We start from the raw sequence: 20,752 nt of genomic DNA, 5'->3' as shown, positions 1-20,752 counted from the left end.
GTTTCCGTAGTGTAGCGGTTATCACGTTCGCCTCACACGCGAAAGGTCCCCGGTTCGATCCCGGGCGGAAACACCTGTTTTTCTCTCCCCCTTTGCCTCTGGGTGCTTTTTTTTTGTGGCTGTTCATTTCCTTGTTATTTTGGTTTGGAGTGGCTTAAGGTTTCCGTGCGGTTTCTTAAACTTCAGAGTTATTTATTTATTTATTTCCCCGCCGTCTACTGACGACTCGGGGTCTCCACCGCGAGTTGGGAAGAGAAGCAACCGGCACCACGCGCCCCGTCGCTGACCAGCGCCCGCCTCCCGCCGGGGCTCATGCGGGAAAAGAGCGGCCGGGCGGTGCTCCGCGTGCCGGTGCATCCCAATTCGGTTCGGATCGGTGAGAAACGGAGGGGGGGAGAAAAAGATAATATGAGGAAAAATAAATAAATGTGCGTTGGCCGGGAATCGAACCCGGGTCAACTGCTTGGAAGGCAGCTATGCTAACCACTATACCACCAACGCCCGTTGAGATGAGTTCTCCCCGCTTCACTCAGGAGCATCACCACAGGAACCCAAGCATTCTCCCATAGAAACACCGGGTAAAGCACGATGAAAGATGTGAATGGCCCCACAGCCGCCCCACATGGCAATAAATGCTGAGTTCGGGGCTCATCTCTGAGGGAAAGGAAGAATCTTCTCTCCGTGCTTTTTTTACCCTGTATCAGCCTCAATTCTCAATTCTCTCTGTGCCCACCCTCTCCAAGAAGACATTGCCACGAACTGCCCAGGGAGGCGGCAGACTCACTGTCCGTGGGGGTGTTTAAGGACAGACTAAGCTCCGTAGTGTGGAAGACAAGGTGACTATGGACCCACGACCTCAGAGGCCTTTTCCAACCCCTTCACCTATTCCGTATGATTTTTCTAATAGCTCCGCACTCCCGCTAGAGGCAGCGGTTCCTCCCGGGCGCACCGGGCGCGCGCTCCCGCCACTTCCGCCGCCGGGTGAGAGGTCGCGCCGTGGCCGCCGCCGCCCCCGCGCCCCCGTTTCCGGGGCTGCCCCGCGCCCGGGACATGGAGCGGCACTGACGGACCGCCGCCGCCTCTCCCTCCCTCCCCCGCCCTCCCTCCCGCGCTGCAGCCGCCGCCCCACCCTCCCCGCCCGGCACGGGGAGGTCGCCGCGCCCCGCGGTGAGTGAGGAGGGGAGCGGGGGGATGGCGGGCACGGAGGGTCCCGCCCCGGCGCGGGCAGGGCTGGGTGGGGCTCCCGCCGGTGAGGGGCGGCCGAGCCGGGCGGGGAGCGCTGGATGGCTCCGCGGGCCGCGTCCCCGCTGCCCTGAGCTGGTGTTTGCCCCTTCCCTGGGCTCTGTCCCCCCTAAGCACGGCGGCGGCCTCTCCCTGCCCCGGGGGCCGTTTGCTCGCCAGGGCTGGCCCCAGGCCCGGCCTCGGGTCACTCCCCACATGGGTGCGGTGATGGGGGTCCCGTGTCCCCCCCTCAGCAGCCCCGGCTGCCGCAGGAGGGTGAGGGGCTGCTCGCTGCCCTTCCGCGGGGAGAGCCGTGAGGGAGATGGGGGCACAGGATGCTCCATCCCCGGGGATTCCGCCTCTCCTGCTATCCCAAATCCCGGCCTTTCCTCTGCACCAAGGGCAGAGCTCCCGGCGGGAGCTGCAGAGGGACGAGGGCTGCTCGCAGCCTTTGCCGGAGCTCATCCCTCTCTGGAGAAATCTCCACCTCGGTTTATCCCACCCTCGGTTGCTTTAATTTTTGGAGATCTTAAAGCTCCCGGCCACGACGGGGAGGCGTTGTAAGGGCTCCTGTAGGTGACTCTTTTCCTGTGTTCCATCGGCTCTTCCCGAATGATTCACACTGGTTCCTGATCGCTTTTGTGTATTTTGCTCCGTTTCTCTCTTTTTATTTTTTTTTTCCCTCCCTGGTTTAAGGTTTTATGATTTGAAGATACTGGTCCTTCCCTGTGTGAAATGTGTGATCTGGCCTGGGTGCAATGAGGGCTAAGATGTTCCTCAGAATCATTAAAATCACACAACAGCCAAGCCTGGCAGGACCTCGGGAAGTCTCTGGTCCAACCTCTGCTCAAGGCAGGGTCAGCTGGGAGATCAGACCAGGTTACTCAGCATTCCTGAGCATCGCTGCTGCTGCCCTTCATGCCTGCATCAAAAACTGCCCTTAAATTGCTGAATGCTGCTGCTTCCTCCCTCTCTGCTCTCCTCTGCAGCAGAGGAGTTTTCTTTGTGAGGCTTTGTCTCTCCTGGTCCCCTGTGAGCGTGCTTTTGGTGGAGAAATAGCTTTTTGGGGAGAGCAGGAGCCTCGACACAAGGCAGTGGTGGGTCTTGAGTGTGTCTGTGATTGAGAGCTTAAAGACCTTTGTACTTGGAGAGACAGGACAGCAGTGAAGCACCTTCCTGTTCTCCTGGAGAGCAGATTGGTGTGGGGAGCCAGGGCTCCTCGTGGCAGCAGGCTGAGACACAGAGAAGCAGCATTCAGGCTTTGGAGATAAATGTGTTTTTATGTCCCAGGTGGAACTGTGACCCTCTGGCTGGCTCCTTATGGTGTGTCCTTTGTTTGGCTCTTCCCTCTAAGTGTATAGACCAGACCTCTGTTTTGTCAGTTTTTAGTACCTGATACTTGCAAGAATTCCAGGATTTTGGGGAGGGGATGACAGAAAGGTTCAGTACTCAAGATTCACGGATTTTAAGAAGTTTTCTGGGAAGGAACGAGGCACACCACAGAGTTCACTGAGCCTCGTGGTTCAGATGAAGTCTCTCAGATTTATCAGGGCTGTTCAAACCCAGGCTGTGCTGACAGAACAGATTTGGCCAAGGAATGAAACTCAAAGATTTATTTGTGCCTCCCCACTCAGCTGGAAATGTGACCTATGGAAGATGCTTTTACCCAGCAGTTGTATGAAATCTCCTTTCTCCCCTCTTCCTCCCCAGTTTCCTGTCCTGCCCAGCTCTCTGAGTAGTTAATGCAGAAGATAAAGAGGGTTCGTCTGGAAAACGAGACTGCAGGAAGTTGGAGAAGGTATGTCCAGGCCCCTGTGTGGCCTCTGTGTGCTGTGGGACAGAGCAGCAATCACCTCTGTGCTGAGAGAGGATTCAGAGAAATCCCATCTGTACATCCTAGCCTGGGAGCTCTGTGTCAGGATCTGTGAGTCAGGAGGTGACTCAGGACAATAACTTGTTCCACACACTTCCAATATCGAGCTTTACAGTTTTTTCTGGGTTCTGATTTCCCACCTGGGCTTGTTGTCCCCTCCAGACTAACAGCTTCCCCCAGAGGAGGGTTGGGTGGCTCACCCACCTCACCTGACAGGGCACAAATGGCATTGAAAGACCCCCAAGGGGCAGCTCCATGTTTTTGGGAGTGGAGAGAGCAGTGTTCAGCTCTGAGTCATCTCACTCCCTGCCTCAGCATTGGGCAGGAGGGACAGGGCTTCTCCAGCAAGGTGGAAATCTTCAGTGTGCTATTGCTGCCTGTCTTAAGATGGTTAATAACTGGTGTCTTGATCCAGCTCACGTTTGAGTAATGTAATCCCAAAATCTAATCGGAGATAAGTTACTCCATGTACTTATTTACTTACACCCGGTGTTGCCAAATACTGACTACGACTTTTTCTAGACGTGGCTGTAGTGACAGAGGTAGAAATCTGAGTTTCCTTTCACTGTATCATGCCAGGACCTAAGTTTTATGAGTTTTTTTCCTTTCTAGTGGGAGGTATCCCTGCCCATGGCAGAGGTTTGGAATTAGATGATCATTAAGGTTGCTTCCAGTTCAGACCATTCTGTGATTTTATGAGAGTCTACGAAGCTCCAGCAGTGCCAGTGGTAATTCCCAACTCTCTCACCTCAGTTTGTGTGGTGCCTGCTTTGCTTTTATCACTTCCCCTCTCCATTCTAGTGTCGAAATCACCAGGATGAGAAGAGTGCCAAGCTTACAGCTGTGCTGTTCACATGACAAAATCATTGCACTATATTTTGGAAGGGGCTCCAGGCTCCAGTTCAGCTGGGGACAGGTACCAGTATCACATTTGTGGACTGGTTTTAAAGGTTAAACTTTCACTTGTGAGGAGCCAGCCTGGCTGAGTGAGGTGGATTCATCAGCTGGGTGAGAGTTACCCAAGGGCCAGGCTTTGTGAGCTAAAGCCAGAGTATTTAACTGGCTGAGTTGACCTGCAGTAGGATGGGGTTGGGAGAATTGCACTCACTTTATGGATTTTCATGGGTTTCCTGTCATGTGTTTCTGACAGGCAGCACTTCTGCCTTCAGCTGCTGCAGTGGAGAGCCTGGATACAGGCAGAGGCCACAGACACACAGACTTAAAACATCCCACATCTCTTTTGTGGTTTCACTTGGGCTTCCTGCCTGCCTTTGATTGGAAAATACTCCTCTTTATCCATTTTCAAGCTGTGGATTTACTGCTGGGCACTAGGTACCAGGAGTACCTACAGAATTATTTTGGGAGTTCGTTCTTGTGTTACTTTTGGCACATTTTGTACGATTTTGGGACTTAAGAGTCTGAGGAGATGTTACATTTTCAGCCCTTGCACAAGGCTGATTCTGTCTCCTTGGAGCAAAATTATCCAAGCTAATTCTGTCCAGTAAACTGAAGTTCTTCTGAAATTCTCTGAAACATTCTTTCAGGTACCTCCAAAACCCCTCAAATGTCCTCTTGGTGGGACATCCTCCTTCTCAAGTGGGGTGTCAGAAACAGGTTTCCCTAGTCCTCCGCTCATTCCTGCTTTGCAGTGATGACATCACTGACCTTGGGCAAGTCTGTGGGTCCACCTCACCTCAAATTAACATTTGTGTTAATGTGGAGGCGGTTCTTGTCCTCTCCTTCCACACCTGCTCACTTGGAAATCTCTGAGGAATGTGTGCCACGTTTCTCAGGATACAACCAGGGTCTGCTCCTGCTGCCTTCTCTCTCTCTTAGCAAAGCAGTTGCACTTTTTTCTCCTGTTTTCCCGTCTCTCTTACTTCATTCCTGGCCTCAGTATCTCCTCAGGTAAGTGGATTGCTGTGCTTGGGTCTGAACCTCTCTCCCCAGGCAATGGGCAGGTTTTCCTTTGGGGTAGGAAGGGGATTCCACTTCTGTGTGGCAGGAGTTTATGTGCCATCATAGCTTTGATGACATATCCATCCGAATTCCTGGAGTGGTTTTCCTTTGAGTCAAGCTGCTTGTTGTCTGCACCAGAATCTGCTGCTTGAGCTTCCTTTGGCATCTGATTCCTAGAGACAGCTCTGGGAGAGGGAGTTTTCTGAGGTCTGTATCTTCATTTACAGGATTTCATAAGGGACGGGAGATGGACTTTTCCTTTCAATGTGTTTAAAATCCTTGAGTGCAGAGAATCCCAGGATCTGTAGTTTAAGGATCACCTGCTTGATTTCAAGGCTTAGTTCTCTCCTTTACTCCTCCCTCAGTTTTTTGCCCAGTTCTGAAGGCGAAGCGAGGATGACTGCAGTGGACACGCTCTCAGACAGCTCCGAAGTGGTCGAGATGGAGGATGTGCCTTCCCAATTCCAGGTGCAAAAGCATTCTTGGGATGGGCTGCGTGACATTATTCACAGCAGCAGGAAGTACTCGGGCATGATAGTGAACAAAGCTCCCCATGATTTCCAGTTTGTCCGGAAAACAGAGGAGTCCAGCCCGCACTCTCACCGCCTCTATTACCTGGGTAAGCCTCCTGCCAGCATCCAGGGGAATGTGGGGCTCTTCCAAACTCTGCAGGGATGGGATGGGATGGGATGGGAGGGGTCTCCCTCTGTGAGATTTAGGAAGTGAGATTGCTCAAGGCTTGCAGGATCTTCCGCAAAGCCTGGGACTGAGCAGGGACTGCCCAGTCCCAGACAAGCCTCAAACACAGGGATCAGCTGTGACAAGGGGAAGTGTTGGCCAGCCAGCCAACATCCTTTCTAACACAGGGGATGGGGCAAGAGAAGGAACTATCTCGTGCCTCTGTAGCTTGGGAGAAATGAGATTTACTTGCTTCATTAGCCAGACTGACTTTCCAAGAAATTCGCTGTCAGTAATGACTAATTACATGTTGCAACATATTAATGTAGTGTGGTGGTGTCTCCTGCTTTATTAGTTATCATGAAGGTAGGATGCTCTCAAGAGCAGGGAAAAAATTGAGGTGGGAATGAGCTGTTCCTGGCATTTGCAGAGAAATATCCTTTTCCTTCAGTGGGACTGAAAGCAGAATTCCGTGTTGTACAGGTCCCTTGTTACAGATGGAGCCACGATGTAATTAGTGACAGAGTTGTTGGATTTTAGTAACTGGATAATTTTGTGGCTGGTAACATGGGAAGCTTTATAGACTATAAAGAATTTGTTGTGCTTTGGGGCATGAGCTGATCATTACTGGGCCAGTGCAGAAATTGCCAGATGTGCAACTCTGTGCAGTTACTGCTGCCCTGAAGTGACCTTGCTGTTCTTCCTTCTTTTTCCAAGTTTTGAGTGTAGGTCACTGTAGGATGCTGGATTTGAGGGATTGATTTGTGCTGTCACTAAGCAGCTCCTGTGTGCCAGTGACTTGATTTGTGTAGTTCTCATTAATTTTTGGGACACAAGTGCTGCTCTGAAGGGCAGGATCCAGAGCTGGCATATTATTCATGTCAAGTCTGAGCAGTGAGGCTTGATTTAAAGCTGAATGTATTTCCAGTTCACTTTGATACTGGTTTTGATCTAGATGATTAAAGAACTAAGTGGCTAATTTTAAATTTTTTTTTAAATGTTCTGTTGTATGAAATGGCAACGAAACCAGCTACTGGGTGGTTGGTGTTCTGCCAGGGTGTGACTGTTCCAGGAGCCAGAACCAGGAATGAGGATACATGAGTGCCTTTTCAGTGTTTCCTTCCTTAAGGAATTGTATAGGGCTTAGAGCAGATTAATCCCTCAGTTAAGGTCAGCATCAGCCAGGTAATCCCAGGATACCTCTTCTCAGATGTCCCTAATAAAGGGTAAATGCTGATTTACATGCTGATTCTTCTGCCATAATAATGGACACTCCCAGGGATGGGGCAGCCACAGCTTCCTCTGGGCAGCCTGTACGTTCACAAGTGTTTAGCTCAGTGTGCTGTTACTGCCCCAGCACGAAATAACATTTTAAAGGGTTTAAATGAAACTGAGGAGTGGATGGAGACTCCTGATGAACTTTGCTGTAGGGTTGAATATTGCACTTGGAAGCAAAGTAAACTGTCTTTTGGGGAGGAAGGCAATATTTTCCTTGTAAATGCCAATTGATTGTAGTCAGCCTGAGGTCACTGGAGAAAGTTCTAACATAAGGGGAAGGGAAGTCCAGGTCACAGTTGCCTGATGGTCAGATATGTGTGTCCAGAGTCATTTGTTCCTATCTGCAGTTTTCCTGTATGGCCAGCCTCAATCATTCCTGGGCCATCCCCACAGAGTTTTATGTTGTATCGTGGCAGATGCTGCTTATGTTAAACACCACATGCTCAGCACTTTGGTGTTCCTGGATCTCTGAGGATTAGATCCTCACATATTGCTCTGCTTCCTGAGCGCTTATTAATATTTCAGTTTTAATTTGAAGTAACTACTGCTGGGTCAGCCAGCTCAGAAATCTCTCTGTTCTGCCCAGAACATGTGCAGAGTAGGCAGTATCAGGGCACATATCCCTGTATGAATTTCTGATCCAGGGAGTCTCTGCAGCATAAGTAGAGGGCAAGTTCATGGGCTTTGTTTTTGTGGAAACTGTCAAAATTACGTGTCAGGATATTTGATGGTTGTTTTAGAAGTTGGATGAAGGCCAGGAGCTCATTTGATAACCACAGTCAAAAGCTTATGTAAAATGACAAGGTCTTTTGACTCTGTAGGATACTGTTTCACATTTGAATGGGGAGCTTCCAATCTTTTCCTTTCCCCCTGCAAGCTGCTGCCTTAGCCTGAATCAGATCCCTGTAGCAAATTTCTGTAAGAGAAATGTGGAGAGTAACATTGAGTCACAGGGAGTGGTGCTCTTAGAGTGGATCTGGGGCATGGAGGACAGGCACAGAGGAGAAAATTGGACGTAAAACATCCTGGAGAGGTGGGGCAGTGTTAAATCTTGCTTAGGAAAATTCCAAACAAATCAATATCTGAGTGGTTTAGATGTTATTCTGGGATTGATCTGGGGGCTGCTTGGGATGGAATGTGGGTAAAGGTCTCTGGGTAGCCCCACCCCCTGTTTCCAGACTTCTGTTTGAATTTGCTTGTGGGCCTCTTTGTCCTGGTTAATTCATCTTAAGTAGGATGATGCTTTTGTCCTCCTAATAGGAATGCCATATGGTAGCAGAGAGAATTCCCTTCTTTACTCAGAGATTCCCAAAAAGGTACGGAAGGAGGCTTTGCTGCTCTTGTCCTGGAAACAGATGCTGGATCACTTTCAGGTAAGCCAGAGTGGGAAGAGCCTGGGTTGTCAGTGCCTGGGAAAACTGGGTGGTGCTGTCTGTCATCCTTCCTGCTTTTAAAAAATTGGGAAAGTTAAGTTTAAAGTGCTGTTTCTGCCTTACACTGTTGTGAGTGCACCAGAAAGGGAGGGGATTTTCCCCTCCCTGGTTTCAGTATCTTCATGTCTTTTGTCGCTGACAGCATTGGAAGGTGTTGGTCCTTTCAGCCCTACTTAAAAAGGTCCTGGTGGAACAGAATTGATCTGTCTTGACCCCATTTGGGCTGTGAGTTCTCTCCAGGGTAATTCAAGATCCCGGAAGAACTTTTGTTTGCAGTGTCTGACATGGAAACTGTTTGTGAAGGCTGCAGATAACGTCATTAAGTTAATTGGTTACATCTGATTTGCATAAGCAGAGCAAGCGCAGCTGTTCTCACTTCGTGCTGAAGTGACAACTGTGGAATTGAGAGATTCACAGCTCAGCCCTCCTGTAGAGGGAGATTTGGGGGGTTTAGGCCTCCTGGACCCCACAGCTGTAGCCTGGAATACAGGAACTGGGGACCTGTACCCTCATGCTGCTGCCTGTGTGAGCTGGGGTGTTGTGACAGGCTCAGAGCACTCCTGTGAACATTCCTCTCCTTGCAAATCCTTTCAGATATTCCTTTCCTTCAATTCTAGGCAACCCCTCACCACGGGATGTATTCCAGAGAGGAGGAGCTCTTGAGGGAACGCAAGAGACTGGGTGTCTTTGGGATAACTTCTTATGATTTCCACAGTGAGAGTGGCCTGTTCCTCTTCCAGGCCAGCAACAGCCTCTTCCATTGTCGAGATGGGGGCAAGAATGGCTTCATGGTGAGTCTGCCAGGGATTTCATGGAATCACCTCAAAGGGGCTTGATGGATTGGAGATGGCTGCATGTGGAATCCCAGGCTGGATTGGGGTAGAAGGGACTTCAAAGCCCATCCCAGTGTCACCCCCTGCCATGGGCAGGGACACCTTCCACTATGCCAGGGTGCTCCAAGCCCTGTCCAGCCTGGCCTTGGATACTTCCAGGGATCCAGGGGCAGCCACAACTGCTCTGGGCACCTGTGCCAGGGCCTCCCCACCCTCACAGGAGGTTCTCCTGGAGCCCCTTCATGCACTGCAAGGGGCTATGAAGTCTTCTCCAGTGAACATTCCCAGCTCTCCCAACCTGGCTCCAGAGGGGCTCCAACCCATGGAGCATCTCTGTGGCTCTTCTGGACCTGCTCTAGCAGGTCCACATCTTCCACATCTTCATCTGTTTGGTTATGGTGGTTGCTCTTGTGTCCTGTCAGGGCCACGTTTGCCATCATAAGCTCTGCTCTATCTCTGGTTTAGGCTTTTTCTCTGCAGAGCAGGGAGCTGATGTGGCACCCAGCTCTGTGTGTCTGTCTCTTGCCATAGGTGTCTCCAATGAAGCCTCTGGAGATCAAGACTCAGTGCACAGGGCCACGGATGGATCCCAAAATCTGCCCTGCTGACCCAGCCTTCTTCTCCTTCATTAACAACAACGACCTGTGGGTGGCAAACATCGAGACGGGCGAGGAGAGGCGGATGACGTACTGCCATAAAGGTATGGGCCTTCCTCCACCCCTAAAGGGAATTCCTGCTGAGGAATCTGGCCTGCAGTACCCACATTCCTGGATTATTTCTTAAAGTGCATTTGTCTTTTGGGTCAGCATTTTCCAAGGAGATGTAAATGCAAATTCTGTCTCATCTTTGTACTTCTCCAGGCTTATCCAATGTTCTGGATGACCCCAAGTCTGCTGGTGTAGCCACTTTTGTCATTCAGGAGGAGTTTGATCGGTTCACGGGCTATTGGTGGTGTCCCACAGCTTCCACAGAAGGTCAGTGACTGTTCTGCTCATCAAATCCTGATGATTTCACTGCTACCTCCAGCTAGGAATGAGCATGATTTTCCTTTGGGCTGTTCCTGGGGAGATCACCTGAAGGAAGAAAGCACTGAGGGGATTATAATTGTGGAGTGTTTGCAGGTGGTCACCAAGAGCTGGGGCTGTACAGGTGTTCCCTCTGCACCAGTGCTCCAGGCAAGCCAGAAACAGCAGGAAATGCTGCTGTAAACATTCCTGCTCTCTGTCCCAGGTTCAGAGGATGTGAAAACACTGCGGATCTTGTATGAGGAAGTAGATGAGTCAGAGGTGGAGATAATTCATGTTCCTTCACCTGCCTTGGAGGAGAGAAAAACAGATTCCTACCGGTACCCCAGGACAGGTGGGTGAAACTCGTGGGGCTGCTGAGGCAGCTCTGGACTCCTGCTGGAATCAGCAGTGGAATTTGGGCTATAAACTTTGCATCATTAATCTGGGTACTTACTGGGCTGTAGAAACTGGTTGTAAAAGTTGAGACCTAATTGACTCTCTGATTCCAAAATCTGCTGCAAGAAAGGCTGAACTTTAAATCCCAGCCCTAAATGAAAGGATTGCTGAGGAAGTGGAATATATCTGGTGGCATATTGTGGAATACATTCTGAATCCCATTTTTCCTCTCCCTCCTGGGAACATGCACAGCCAGCTAAGGAAGGCAAAGCAAACTGTTCCCATTCCCAAAATGACTCTGGTGTTTGCTCACATACATATTTGATATTTGTAAATTCACACAGAGCCATTTCAGTAGGACCGGGGGCAGTTCTCCTTTAGAAGCTGTGTTTTGTGTAACCACAGAATGTTCAACTTGTTCATTTTGGTGTTTTTTCACTTCTTCGTTGCAGGCAGCAAAAACCCCAAGATTACATTGAAACTGGCAGAATTTAAAACAGACAGCAAGGGTAAGGTAAGTGATAATTCAGAAAGGGACGTTGCACAGGAGGGTTTTTGAAGCTCCCTAGAATTAAAACAAGGTCACAAATAAATCCTAAATAGTGTTAGTCTGGATTTTTTATTCTTTTATAATAGCTGGATCTCTAATGTGTTTATCCAAGAAACAGAAAGATTTGAGAATGCTGACATGAATCATTCTGGGGGAGATTCAGCTGGGAATGTGGAGGGAAGGGGGAAGTGGGGCTTGCTTGGTGCACCATGGCAGAGAGAGGAGGGCTGGAACCAGGTCTAACTGGGGGCTTCAGTCCCTGCCTGTGTCCTTTCCTGTGGCTGAATGCCAAAACCATTTTGCTTTGAAGCCTGTTTTTCCCTTCTCTTTCTGCTCTTTTTAGCAAGGCTTGCTTCTCCTGGCCTGACCCTTGCTGATGCCAGTAGCTAAACTTCCTTGTTCTGCCATCTCCCTGAGCTTCCCTGGGAGAAGGTGATGAGCTCTGGTGCACTGATTTGATGTTGGGCCTTGGTTTTGCTGCAGATTGTGTGTGCTCAGGACAAAGAGCTGGTGCAACCCTTTGCTGCCTTGTTTCCCACTGTGGAGTACATTGCCCGTGCTGGATGGACCCGGGATGGCAAGTAGTAAGTCCATTTTCCTCCCAAAATAACTTTCCCAAGGGCTCCTCTGGTTGCAGACCCTTGACATGCTTCTGCTGTGTGCATGACCTGATTTTAAACCCTGAGTGCCAGAAATGGCACATGAATATTTGGCTTTTTCAGTGCTGTGACATCCTAAAAGTAGGAACAAAGCAGAGCTGTGCTGTTTGTCACAACCAGAGTTAAATGACATTGATACAGTAAGCGGCAGTTCTGGGGAATTCTTTGGAGCTGAAGGTGTTTAACACAGGTAAAATGTGTTAAACAATGTGTTAAACATTTCCTGCTGAAAATGAGGGTGTTCTGTGGGCAGTTTTATCTTTGTTAGTTGGCACAGTTTGTCATCAAAGCCTAACTCACAGGGCAGGGGCAGGGTCTGTGGTGCCACATCCTTCATGCAGCATGTCCAAAGGGAAGGAATGCTCTGGGGCTGGCTACTGCTCCAAATGGGATACACAGTCTTGCCTGAAGTGTTACAGAATTCACCCCAATCTGATTGAAATTTTAAAGTTCTTCATTTTTCCCCCCCTCCCAAGCTTGGCTGTTAACTGGTGTGTGTGCAGATTAAGTTAAGGTGACTTGGCTGTCTTTGAAGGTGGCATTCTGTAACTCATCATTAATTTTCTGCTCTGGAAAGGAAATTCAGAGAGTTTTCCAGCTGGTAATCCCAGAGGTGATTGTGATGTTCTGCACCAGAGCTTATCTAAATGTGCTGAATATCTCAGTTCCTGAAATCCTGCGGTGCTGGGGGAGAACTGGCTCTTTTCAAATCTGTCTTTCATGGTGAAACTCCCCTGGATGCACTCACAGGCCTTGGGGTGGCTGTGCTTTGCCATCTGTCATGCTGAGAGCCTGCACTGCAGCACCACTTCCAGGGACTCTCCTTGAGGGGAGCAGGGCTGGGACTGAAGCAACTCCTTCCCCTGGCACTCGTGTTGGGTCTGTGCCTCTCCCTGCCACAGCTCGAGGAGGAGGCTGCAGACAGAGCTCTTGGAGGGTGATCTCTTGAGCTGGAGGAGAGCTGGAGCACAACCAGTGCTTCCTGGTGGAGGGGTGGCCAAGGAGCAGTTCCATGCTGGAGACAGGGCTGTGTTAGCAGTGCTCCCTTGGAACAGGCACTGGCAAATCTGTCAGACATCTCGTCTGAGCGATACCCCTGTGAAATACCAGAGCTGTCTGGCAGTGTGTGTGTGTTGGCACAGCTTCCAGGGGATTAGAAAGCAGCAGTGATGAGAAAAGCTTTGCATTCAGATGCCCAAATCCTTTCTGGCAGCAGGGGGAAGAAAGGGATGCATGTTCTGAGTGTTGGAAAGGGACCTCTGTTTTGTGGTACTGACGTTCACCTCCGACTTCTTTCCCCAGTGCCTGGGCTATGTTCCTAGACAGACCTCAGCAGAGGCTCCAGCTTGTCCTTCTGCCTCCAGCACTCTTTATTCCAGTCCCAGAAAATGAGGAGCAGCGTGCTGAATTTGCCAAAACTGTGCCAGAAAATGTCCAGCCATTTGTGATCTATGAAGAAACCACTGATGTGTGGATAAATGTAAGAGGCTCGGGGCTGGAAGGAGAGCACAGGCTGCCCCTTCCTCCCCTCAGTTAACTATTCTCATGTTGGCTGGGTGTCCAGTTCATTCCTTGCCATGGCAGCTTTGCTACTCAGTCCTAAATTTGGTGTTGAATCAGGGGTTTGATAAAGCAAATCACTCACAGGTTTCTCATCTTGTGCGGCAGGTTCATGACATCTTCTATCCTTTCATCCAGCCGGAGGGAGAGGAGGAAGAGCTCTGCTTTATCCGAGCCAACGAGTGCAAAACGGGGTTCTGTCACCTCTACAGGGTGACAGCAGTCCTGAAGCCAGGCAGCCACGACTGGGTGCAGCCCTGTGTCCACAGTGAGGGTAAGGGCAGCAGCCCTGGGAGCTCCCCCTCCTCTTGGCCTGTGCTGTCCTGTGGGGAGGGCAGTAATTTAGGCTCATGCTCTCTCTTTGTAGATGATTTTAAATGTCCCATCAAAGAGGAGATTGCCCTGACTGGTGGGGAATGGGAGGTGCTGGCGAGGCATGGATCCAAGGTAGGGGTTATTTTTATTCTCTTGCAGTGCTCAGCTCTGCATTGTCTGCCCCCAGTCGTGGCCTGAGTCCTCCCTTACACTTGGGACCAGCTAGAACTGCTTAAGCTTCATTTTGTTGCTGTTTTTATTGCTGCCTCTGCTTTCCCCAGAAGTGCTGTAGGCCAGTGCACATGGCTCTGATTGCCTTCTTAATCAGACTTCAGATTGCTCCTTAGGTAAATCCCAGGAGTGGGTCAGGCCATAAAAAAGGACACAAGTCTGAGGTTTAAGAGCAACAAAGAACCATTTTGTGGAGAAGCTGGGGATTGCTGCCTTTGCTGAGGCATTTTAACTCCAATGAGTTCTTGCAACGTGGAAATGTGTCCTGGCACTCGGAGTGAACTCTTGGTCTCCAGCTGATCCCTCAACAGAGCCTTTAGGAACAAGGCAGCTGGAGAATATAAAGCAATTTAGAATATGGAGAAGCTGTATCTGTTGTCGCTTGCAGAGCAGCCAGAAATGAATTTTTATTAATCTTGTAGAAACCTAGTTTCATTTTTGCTTCAGGAATTAACTCAGCGTCTCATCTTTAACACTCCCAGGTGATTCTGTCAAAATAAAGACCTTGTCTGTTCATTTCCAATTAATCTGGATTTTCACTTCTCGCTTTTTAAAAGACCAACAGCTCCAAGCTTTTGGTTTCTGCTGCTTTTCCTCAATCTGCAATTAACCTGCTGTCCCTCCCCATGTGGATTCTCACTGTACATGCTGTTGATTTTGGCCACAGCTCTTCCCTGCATGTGTTATGGCTAAAATTGTGTTAGCAGCAATTATTTTGATGCATTTGTTGCTCCACAGGGCTCTGCCTGGTTTTCCTGGCCAATTGAGTTGGATGTTTTTCCCTTTGCTGTTCACAGGGGTCTTCAAACTGTGGGTTAGCCAGAAATAGCATTTGGAAACTGTAAGGTGGAAAAACAGTTCAGTTACTGTTGCTGGATCAATGCAGGATTTAAAAGCTGTCGCCTCTGTTCCTGCCTGATTGGGTGATTTTTAGAAACAGCTTTATCTGGACAGTAAAACCTATTTTAATGTGTCTCAAAGTTTGGTGCTGAGAGTTGTTAGACTGGTCCTCCCACGAATGGGAATTCATTACCATCATGGCTGGAAAAAAGGGAGCTGTACCTTTATAATCCAAACATGCTGGCTGTGGCCAGGTGAGGGTTGGGTTCTTCTCCCAGGTAACTAGGGACAGGAGCAGAGGAAACAGCCTCACGTTGCTCCAGGGGGATTCAGGTTGGAGATGGGGAAATGGCTGCACTGGAAAGGTGATCAGGCACTGGGACAGGCTGTCCAGGGCAGTGGGGAGTCACCAGGGAGTCACCACCCCTGGAAGTGTTAAAAATGATGTGGATGTGGCACATGGGGATGTGGTTTAGTGGCGAACACAGTTGTTGCTGAGTTCATGGTTGATCTTGGGGTTTTTCCATTTTCTAAACGATTCCATGTTTCTGTAAGATGTCTTATAAGCACAGAATGTTCCTTGTTAAGAGGATGGCTTCCTATTAATCTTCAGGGAGCAAATCCCAGCTTTTTATGCCCATTAATAAGCAAATGTTTTGAATCTTTAACAAAAGGGCTGAGGGACTGCTCTCTGTCACTGCATTGTGTTGCCTGCAGTTCTCCCAAGTGCTGCCTGTGTTCTCTGGCCCCTCAATTCCCTGTCCTGAGCAGCCCTGTCATGGTCTGTGTGTGCTCTGGGCTGGCAGAGCTTGTCCCTGCCTGTCCCTGAGCCCTCTCTCCTGGCACAGATCTGGGTCAATGAGGCCACCAAGCTGGTGTATTTCCAAGGCACGAAGGACACCCCGCTGGAGCACCACCTCTACGTGGTCAGCTATGAGTCTCCCGGGGAGATCATGCGCCTCACCACTCCAGGCTTCTCCCACAGCTGCTCCATGAGCCAGGTTTGTTGTTCCTTGCATTGCCATCTCCTGACTGACAGGGATCCTTACTGGGAATGGCAAATACTCATGGCCAGTAACGAGTCCTGAGCGCTGCTGGAGACGTGGGCAGTGCAGGACCTCATTCCCTAACTCTCCTGTGTTCCCTGCCAGAACTTTGACATGTTCATCAGCCACTACAGCAGTGTGAGCACTCCTCCCTGTGTGCACATCTACAAGCTCAGCGGCTCTGATGACGACCCACTCCACAAGCAGCCCAAGTTTTGGGCCAGCATGATGGAGGCAGCCAGTAAGTCCTGGAGAATGTGCCAGAGAACATTCTCATTTCAGTGAGAACTCTGCCAGCAGGAGCCAAGGGTGATGGGGAGGGAAGGGGTCTGAGGGAAGTTATCTTGTGGGGGAGATATTTCTCACTCGCCCAGGAAATGTTCTGTGGGCTTTTGATGTGTTTCACACATGGAGCAGAAGTCCAGCTCCGGGGTGTACAGAGGTCACACACACAAGGATGTGGTTTTACTGTGGAATCACCAAATGGTTTAAGTGAGAATGGACATTAAAGGCCATGCTGTTCTCATGCCCTGCCATGGACAGGGACATCTTCCACTAGTCCAAGTTGCTCCAAGCCCTGTTCAACCTGGCCTTGAGCACTTCAAGGTGCTTTTTTATTTGTGATTTGTCTGAAGAGGGAAGGGACAAGTACCTGGGATACAGTGGCTGCTCCATTCTGTGCTGCAGTTATTAAAGTTTTTGGTACAGCTCACAGCAGCACCTGAACCCCTGCTGCAAACACTTTGTCCCATGTTGTTATGCTCTGCCACGCTGCTGTTGTGCCACAGTTGGAGAATTCCCAGCCAGTGAGATTTTCCTTCCCTGTGCAGGCTGTGCTTCCCAGGGAGGGGCTTTGCCAGGCCTTGGTGTGGTTTGGTGTTGAAGGAGCTCTGCTCAGGGTCAGCTTTGGACAGAGCTGGTTGAGGGGCTGAGAGCAGAGCCTGCTCAGGCCCTCAGGGCTCTGTGTGACCCTCCTGCTGCAGGCTGTCCCCCAGACTACGTTCCCCCGGAGATCTTCCATTTCCGCACGCAGTCGGACGTGGAGCTCTACGGAATGGTCTACAAACCCCACGATGTCCAGCCTGGCAAGAAGCATCCCACAGTGCTCTTTGTGTATGGAGGCCCTCAGGTAAAAACCCAGGGGAACTGCTGGGGTCAGGCCTGGGGCTGCTGCCCAGGGCAGAGCTCTTTCAGTCATGCATCAAGACTTGCACTTTGGGTAGCAATGAACACTGTCATAGAATCAGGCAATGGTTTGGGTTGGAGTAACCTTAAAGCCCATCCAGTCCCCTCCCTGCTATGGGCAGGGACACCTTCCACTGTCCTAGGTTGTTCAGAGATCCAGCCTGGTCTTGAACACAGCCAGGGATGGGGCAGCCACAGCTTCTCTGGGCACCCTGTGCCAGGGCTTCACCACCATTACAGCAAAAAACTTCCTCCTGTTATCTAATCTAAGCCTACTCTTTTTGTCCCTGTGTTTGACCTCTGCTTCAAACCTCAGATGACTTTTCCAGGATGTGGTTTGATTTCCATGGCTCTGATAGCTCGATGAGTGGCTGCTGTCCAGCTCAGGATCCTCCACTGACACAGGAAGGCACTGGAAGGCAGCTGCTCAGCTCTGAAACTCTTCCTCCCTCCTTGTGCAGGTGCAGCTGGTGAACAACTCTTTCAAAGGCATCAAGTACCTGCGGCTGAACACGCTGGCATCGCTGGGCTACGCTGTGGTGGTGATTGATGGAAGGGGATCATGCCAGCGAGGCCTCAAATTTGAAGGGGCCCTGAAAAACCAAATGGTAACGTCCCCCTTGTGCTGGGGAATCTCCCATCATTTGTCCTTCCTAAGGGCGGTGGCTGCTCATTTCCTGTGTGAGTGTTTCTGTCTCAGGTTTCTAAATTTGTCAAGTCCACTGACATGAGCCTCCTTTTTTGCCTTTTAGGGTCAGGTGGAGATAGAGGACCAGGTGGAAGGTTTACATTATGTAGCAGAAAAATACGGGTTCATCGACTTGAGCCGGGTCGCCATCCATGGCTGGTCCTATGGGGGCTTTCTGTCCCTCATGGGGCTCATCTGTAAACCCAACGTCTTCAAGGTGAGCCTGCACGTGGGGCTGGCACCTTTGGGACCCTTGGCTCTCATACTTCTGTCCCTCTTGGCAGCTGGAATTGGCATTTTGGCTTGTTTGTGGTGGACAGGTGGAAATGTCCCCCTGACCTCCCTGCCTGGAGCTCCCGACAGCTCATCCCTGCTGGGATGGCTCTGGGATGGGCTTGACCTGCCATACAGGGATACTGATGTGCTATTCCCCATCCCAAGTCCCCAGCACAGTTTCTGGATCATTCACAATTCCTCTTACAGAGGGGAAGCCTTTAGTGCTGATGTGCAGGAATTTTTCCCACTGTGGCCACAAGAGAAACAGCAGGAGGAGGAATCTGGGTTGTGTGTGGCTCTGAGTGACAGAACAGCCCAGAGCCTTTCTCCTGCCTCTCCAGGAGAGCAGGGAACACTTGGGCTGTTGAGCAGGCAGTAATGGAGGCTGTGTGGTGGCACCTCTCTGTTTGACAGATTGCTATAGCAGGTGCCCCTGTCACCGTGTGGATGGCCTACGACACCGGCTACACCGAGCGCTACATGGACGTCCCCGAGAACAACCAGCAGGGCTACGAGGCTGGCTCGGTGGCACTGCACGTGGAAAAGCTTCCCAACGAGTGAGTGCCCACCCCACACCTGTCCCAAAGGAGTGGAGGGGTTCTGATCTGCTTTATCTCAGCAGCAGCTGGGCCACAGCACCCCCAGTCCCCCTGCCAGGGAAGGCTTGAGGCCAGTGGCTACAGCCTGACCCTGCTCTTGCTTGGGTTTGGCTTGTCCAGCTGGAAGTTCTTTGTTCAAGCCCTCTGCAGAGCTTTTATCTGGTGCCTCATTGTGTTTTCCATCTGGTTTCTCACCCTGTTTCTTTCCGTATCTCTCACCCCATGTCCAGGCCAAATCGTTTGCTGATCCTCCATGGCTTTTTGGATGAAAATGTGCACTTTTTTCACACCAACTTCCTGGTATCGCAGCTAATCCGGGCTGGAAAACCTTACCAGCTGCAGGTAGGAGGGACAGGAGTGGGGAGGGAAGGTCCCATAAATTGGAGAAAGCTCCTGTGTGTGTTGTGGGGGCGGGAGGGGACGGAGGCAGACCCGCAGGTCCTGCTGTGGTGCTGTGACAGTGAGCACCTCGCCGGACTGAGAGGAGGCCGGGAGGTGGCACTGTGGCTGTTCAGGGCTGGCAGATGTGCAGGCAGGGCTGCTGCCCTGGGGCCTGGAACTTTCCTCCTCCCCCAGCTGCTCTGTCCCACTTGGCAGGGGTGGCTGCAGTGAGGGAGGGGATGCTCCAGACCTCCCCTGGCACTTCTTTGTCCTGGTGGAGACTGAGGGGAGGGAGTTCTGTCCTTGCTGAGTGACCAATGCCCCATCTCTGCCCTGGCACAGATCTACCCCAACGAGAGACACAGTATTCGGTGCCCTGAGTCAGGAGAGCACTACGAAATCACGCTGCTGCACTTTCTACAAGAATACCTCTGAGAGCACAAGCCTCTGCAAACTGGACACTGACAGCTCGCCTGCCCCGTGCCCTCCCGCTCCCCGGCAGCGTCCAACCCAGAGCACAAGGGGCTGAGTGCCCACATCGGGCTGGGGGTACCCCCAGGCCATGGGGAAAAGCTGGAGGGCACCTTCCCTTTGGACAGTGCCACCTTCTCTCACTTTCCAAGCTGGAGGTCTGCCCCTGCTCGGCTGCTCGTCCTCCTCCTCTCCTCCAGCCTGGCTGTTCAATGCTTTTTTTGCTGCTACTCCCTCTCTCCTGGGAATCAATGGACAGTGGTCTGTGTCCCGAGGCTGAGGTTTGTGTCCATCTCTCTCTACCCCAATCCTTTTCCTCTTCCACTGCACCTGTGCAGTTCCCAAATTCTTACCTGCAAGAACTCAGTGCCTGTGTTGGAAACGGAAGAGCCGAATCAGAAGCTGCCTTAAGCCAGGAGCGCAGGGAAGAGAGAACTACCTACTGCTCACCTGGGGATCTGGTCTATGTCCTGGCCCTGCTGCCACTCTGGAGCCCTGCAAGGTGAAGAGAGGTCTACAGAAGCATGCAACACTAGTCTCTTTTTTTTTATATATATATATATCTATTTTCAAGTTTAAATTTGCAGAGCAGATGGAGGAAGTGGCCGGGGCCGGTAACGGCGTCCTCTGAGCCTTCCTCTCATGGCCGCTCTCACACAGAGTTGTGCCAACAGGTAGCACTGGCAGCTGGCTGCAGCCAGAGCCTCTCTCCAGAGCTCACAGCAGCATTTGGGTTTTTGCAACACAAGATGGATGATATTTATGCAAACCCACCCTCCCTCCGTTCTCTGTGCCGCCTCCCGACCCCCCCTTGTCCTTCCCTGAGCTTTCCAATGTGCACTGAAATTGGCTGTGCTTCAGTTCTCTGCGGGTCAGTGACTGGTCCCCTTGCCCGTCTACTCAGCAATGCTCTCTCCTGGTTTTTATTTACCTGGGCAACAGGAACTGCAGTTCTGGGGAGGGGGATTGAGCAATCACACCTCAGGGGAGCACATCCCCCCCTCAAGCCAAGGGTTCTGCCAGGGGCAAAACGAAAACACAAACAAAACCCACCCAAATGAACCACGTTGACTTGCCCTGGAGTATTTTAAGTGCGTATTATGAAAAGAAAATATTTTTATGGATTCTTATTCTTTTATAATTATGAGTGTAAGATGTAGCGACTCATTAAAATATTGGAAAGAGACGTGGTGGCTGCTTTGGGGGGCAGGAGGAAGCAGCAGCTGCTGCCAGAGCCAGAGCAGCTCTGCTGAAAGCCAAGTGCTCTGTTCTT

The 20,752-nt window shown here is 50.8% G+C and overlaps 1 protein-coding gene and 2 non-coding genes across 5 annotated transcripts; 2 read left to right on the top strand and 1 right to left on the bottom strand.

The window, feature by feature from the left end:
• TRNAV-CAC (transfer RNA valine (anticodon CAC)) lies at positions 1-73 on the top strand. The gene has a single exon. It is a non-coding gene; the product is annotated as a tRNA-Val (tRNA).
• A 356-nt stretch (positions 74-429) lies between these two features.
• TRNAG-UCC (transfer RNA glycine (anticodon UCC)) lies at positions 430-501 on the bottom strand. Its single transcript has one exon. It is a non-coding gene; the product is annotated as a tRNA-Gly (tRNA).
• Positions 502-978: 477 nt separating this feature from the next.
• DPP9 (dipeptidyl peptidase 9) lies at positions 979-20,665 on the top strand. Of its 3 annotated transcripts, XM_030256803.4 has the most exons (22): positions 1,025-1,167; positions 2,932-3,019; positions 5,419-5,521; positions 5,618-5,672; positions 8,270-8,382; positions 9,060-9,233; positions 9,807-9,975; positions 10,136-10,249; positions 10,506-10,634; positions 11,131-11,192; positions 11,712-11,812; positions 13,190-13,367; positions 13,556-13,721; positions 13,815-13,894; positions 15,682-15,834; positions 15,985-16,120; positions 16,863-17,008; positions 17,526-17,672; positions 17,817-17,969; positions 18,443-18,585; positions 18,858-18,969; positions 19,351-20,665. In XM_030256803.4, the coding sequence occupies exons 2-22, from the start codon at positions 2,964-2,966 to the stop codon at positions 19,441-19,443; spliced, it is 2,583 nt and encodes an 860-aa protein (XP_030112663.2). In that variant the 5' UTR covers positions 1,025-1,167; positions 2,932-2,963; the 3' UTR covers positions 19,444-20,665. The 3 variants fall into 3 exon arrangements, with proteins under 3 accessions (XP_002198093.2, XP_072775442.1, XP_030112663.2); XM_002198057.7 differs by having other exon boundaries at positions 979-1,167; positions 5,419-5,672; XM_072919341.1 differs by lacking the exon at positions 2,932-3,019 and having other exon boundaries at positions 988-1,167; positions 5,419-5,672.
• The last annotated feature ends 87 nt before the right edge of the window (positions 20,666-20,752 follow it).

This window comes from Taeniopygia guttata, chromosome 28, assembly GCF_048771995.1.
Source record: "Taeniopygia guttata chromosome 28, bTaeGut7.mat, whole genome shotgun sequence".
Classification (NCBI taxonomy): domain Eukaryota; kingdom Metazoa; phylum Chordata; class Aves; order Passeriformes; family Estrildidae; genus Taeniopygia; species Taeniopygia guttata.
This window is presented reverse-complemented; position numbering and strand designations above follow the sequence as displayed.

What these genes read in the sequence shown, in the direction of transcription:
- DPP9 (XM_002198057.7), top strand. Translation starts at nt 2,964, where the DNA reads ATGCAGAAGATAAAGAGGGTTCGTCTGGAAAACGAGACTGCAGGAAGT. An exon ending in CTACCGGTACCCCAGGACAG is followed by an intron (nt 10,635 to 11,130) that starts GTGGGTGAAACT and finishes TCTTCGTTGCAG; the next exon opens with GCAGCAAAAACCCCAAGATT. An exon ending in AAACAGACAGCAAGGGTAAG is followed by an intron (nt 11,193 to 11,711) that starts GTAAGTGATAAT and finishes GTTTTGCTGCAG; the next exon opens with ATTGTGTGTGCTCAGGACAA.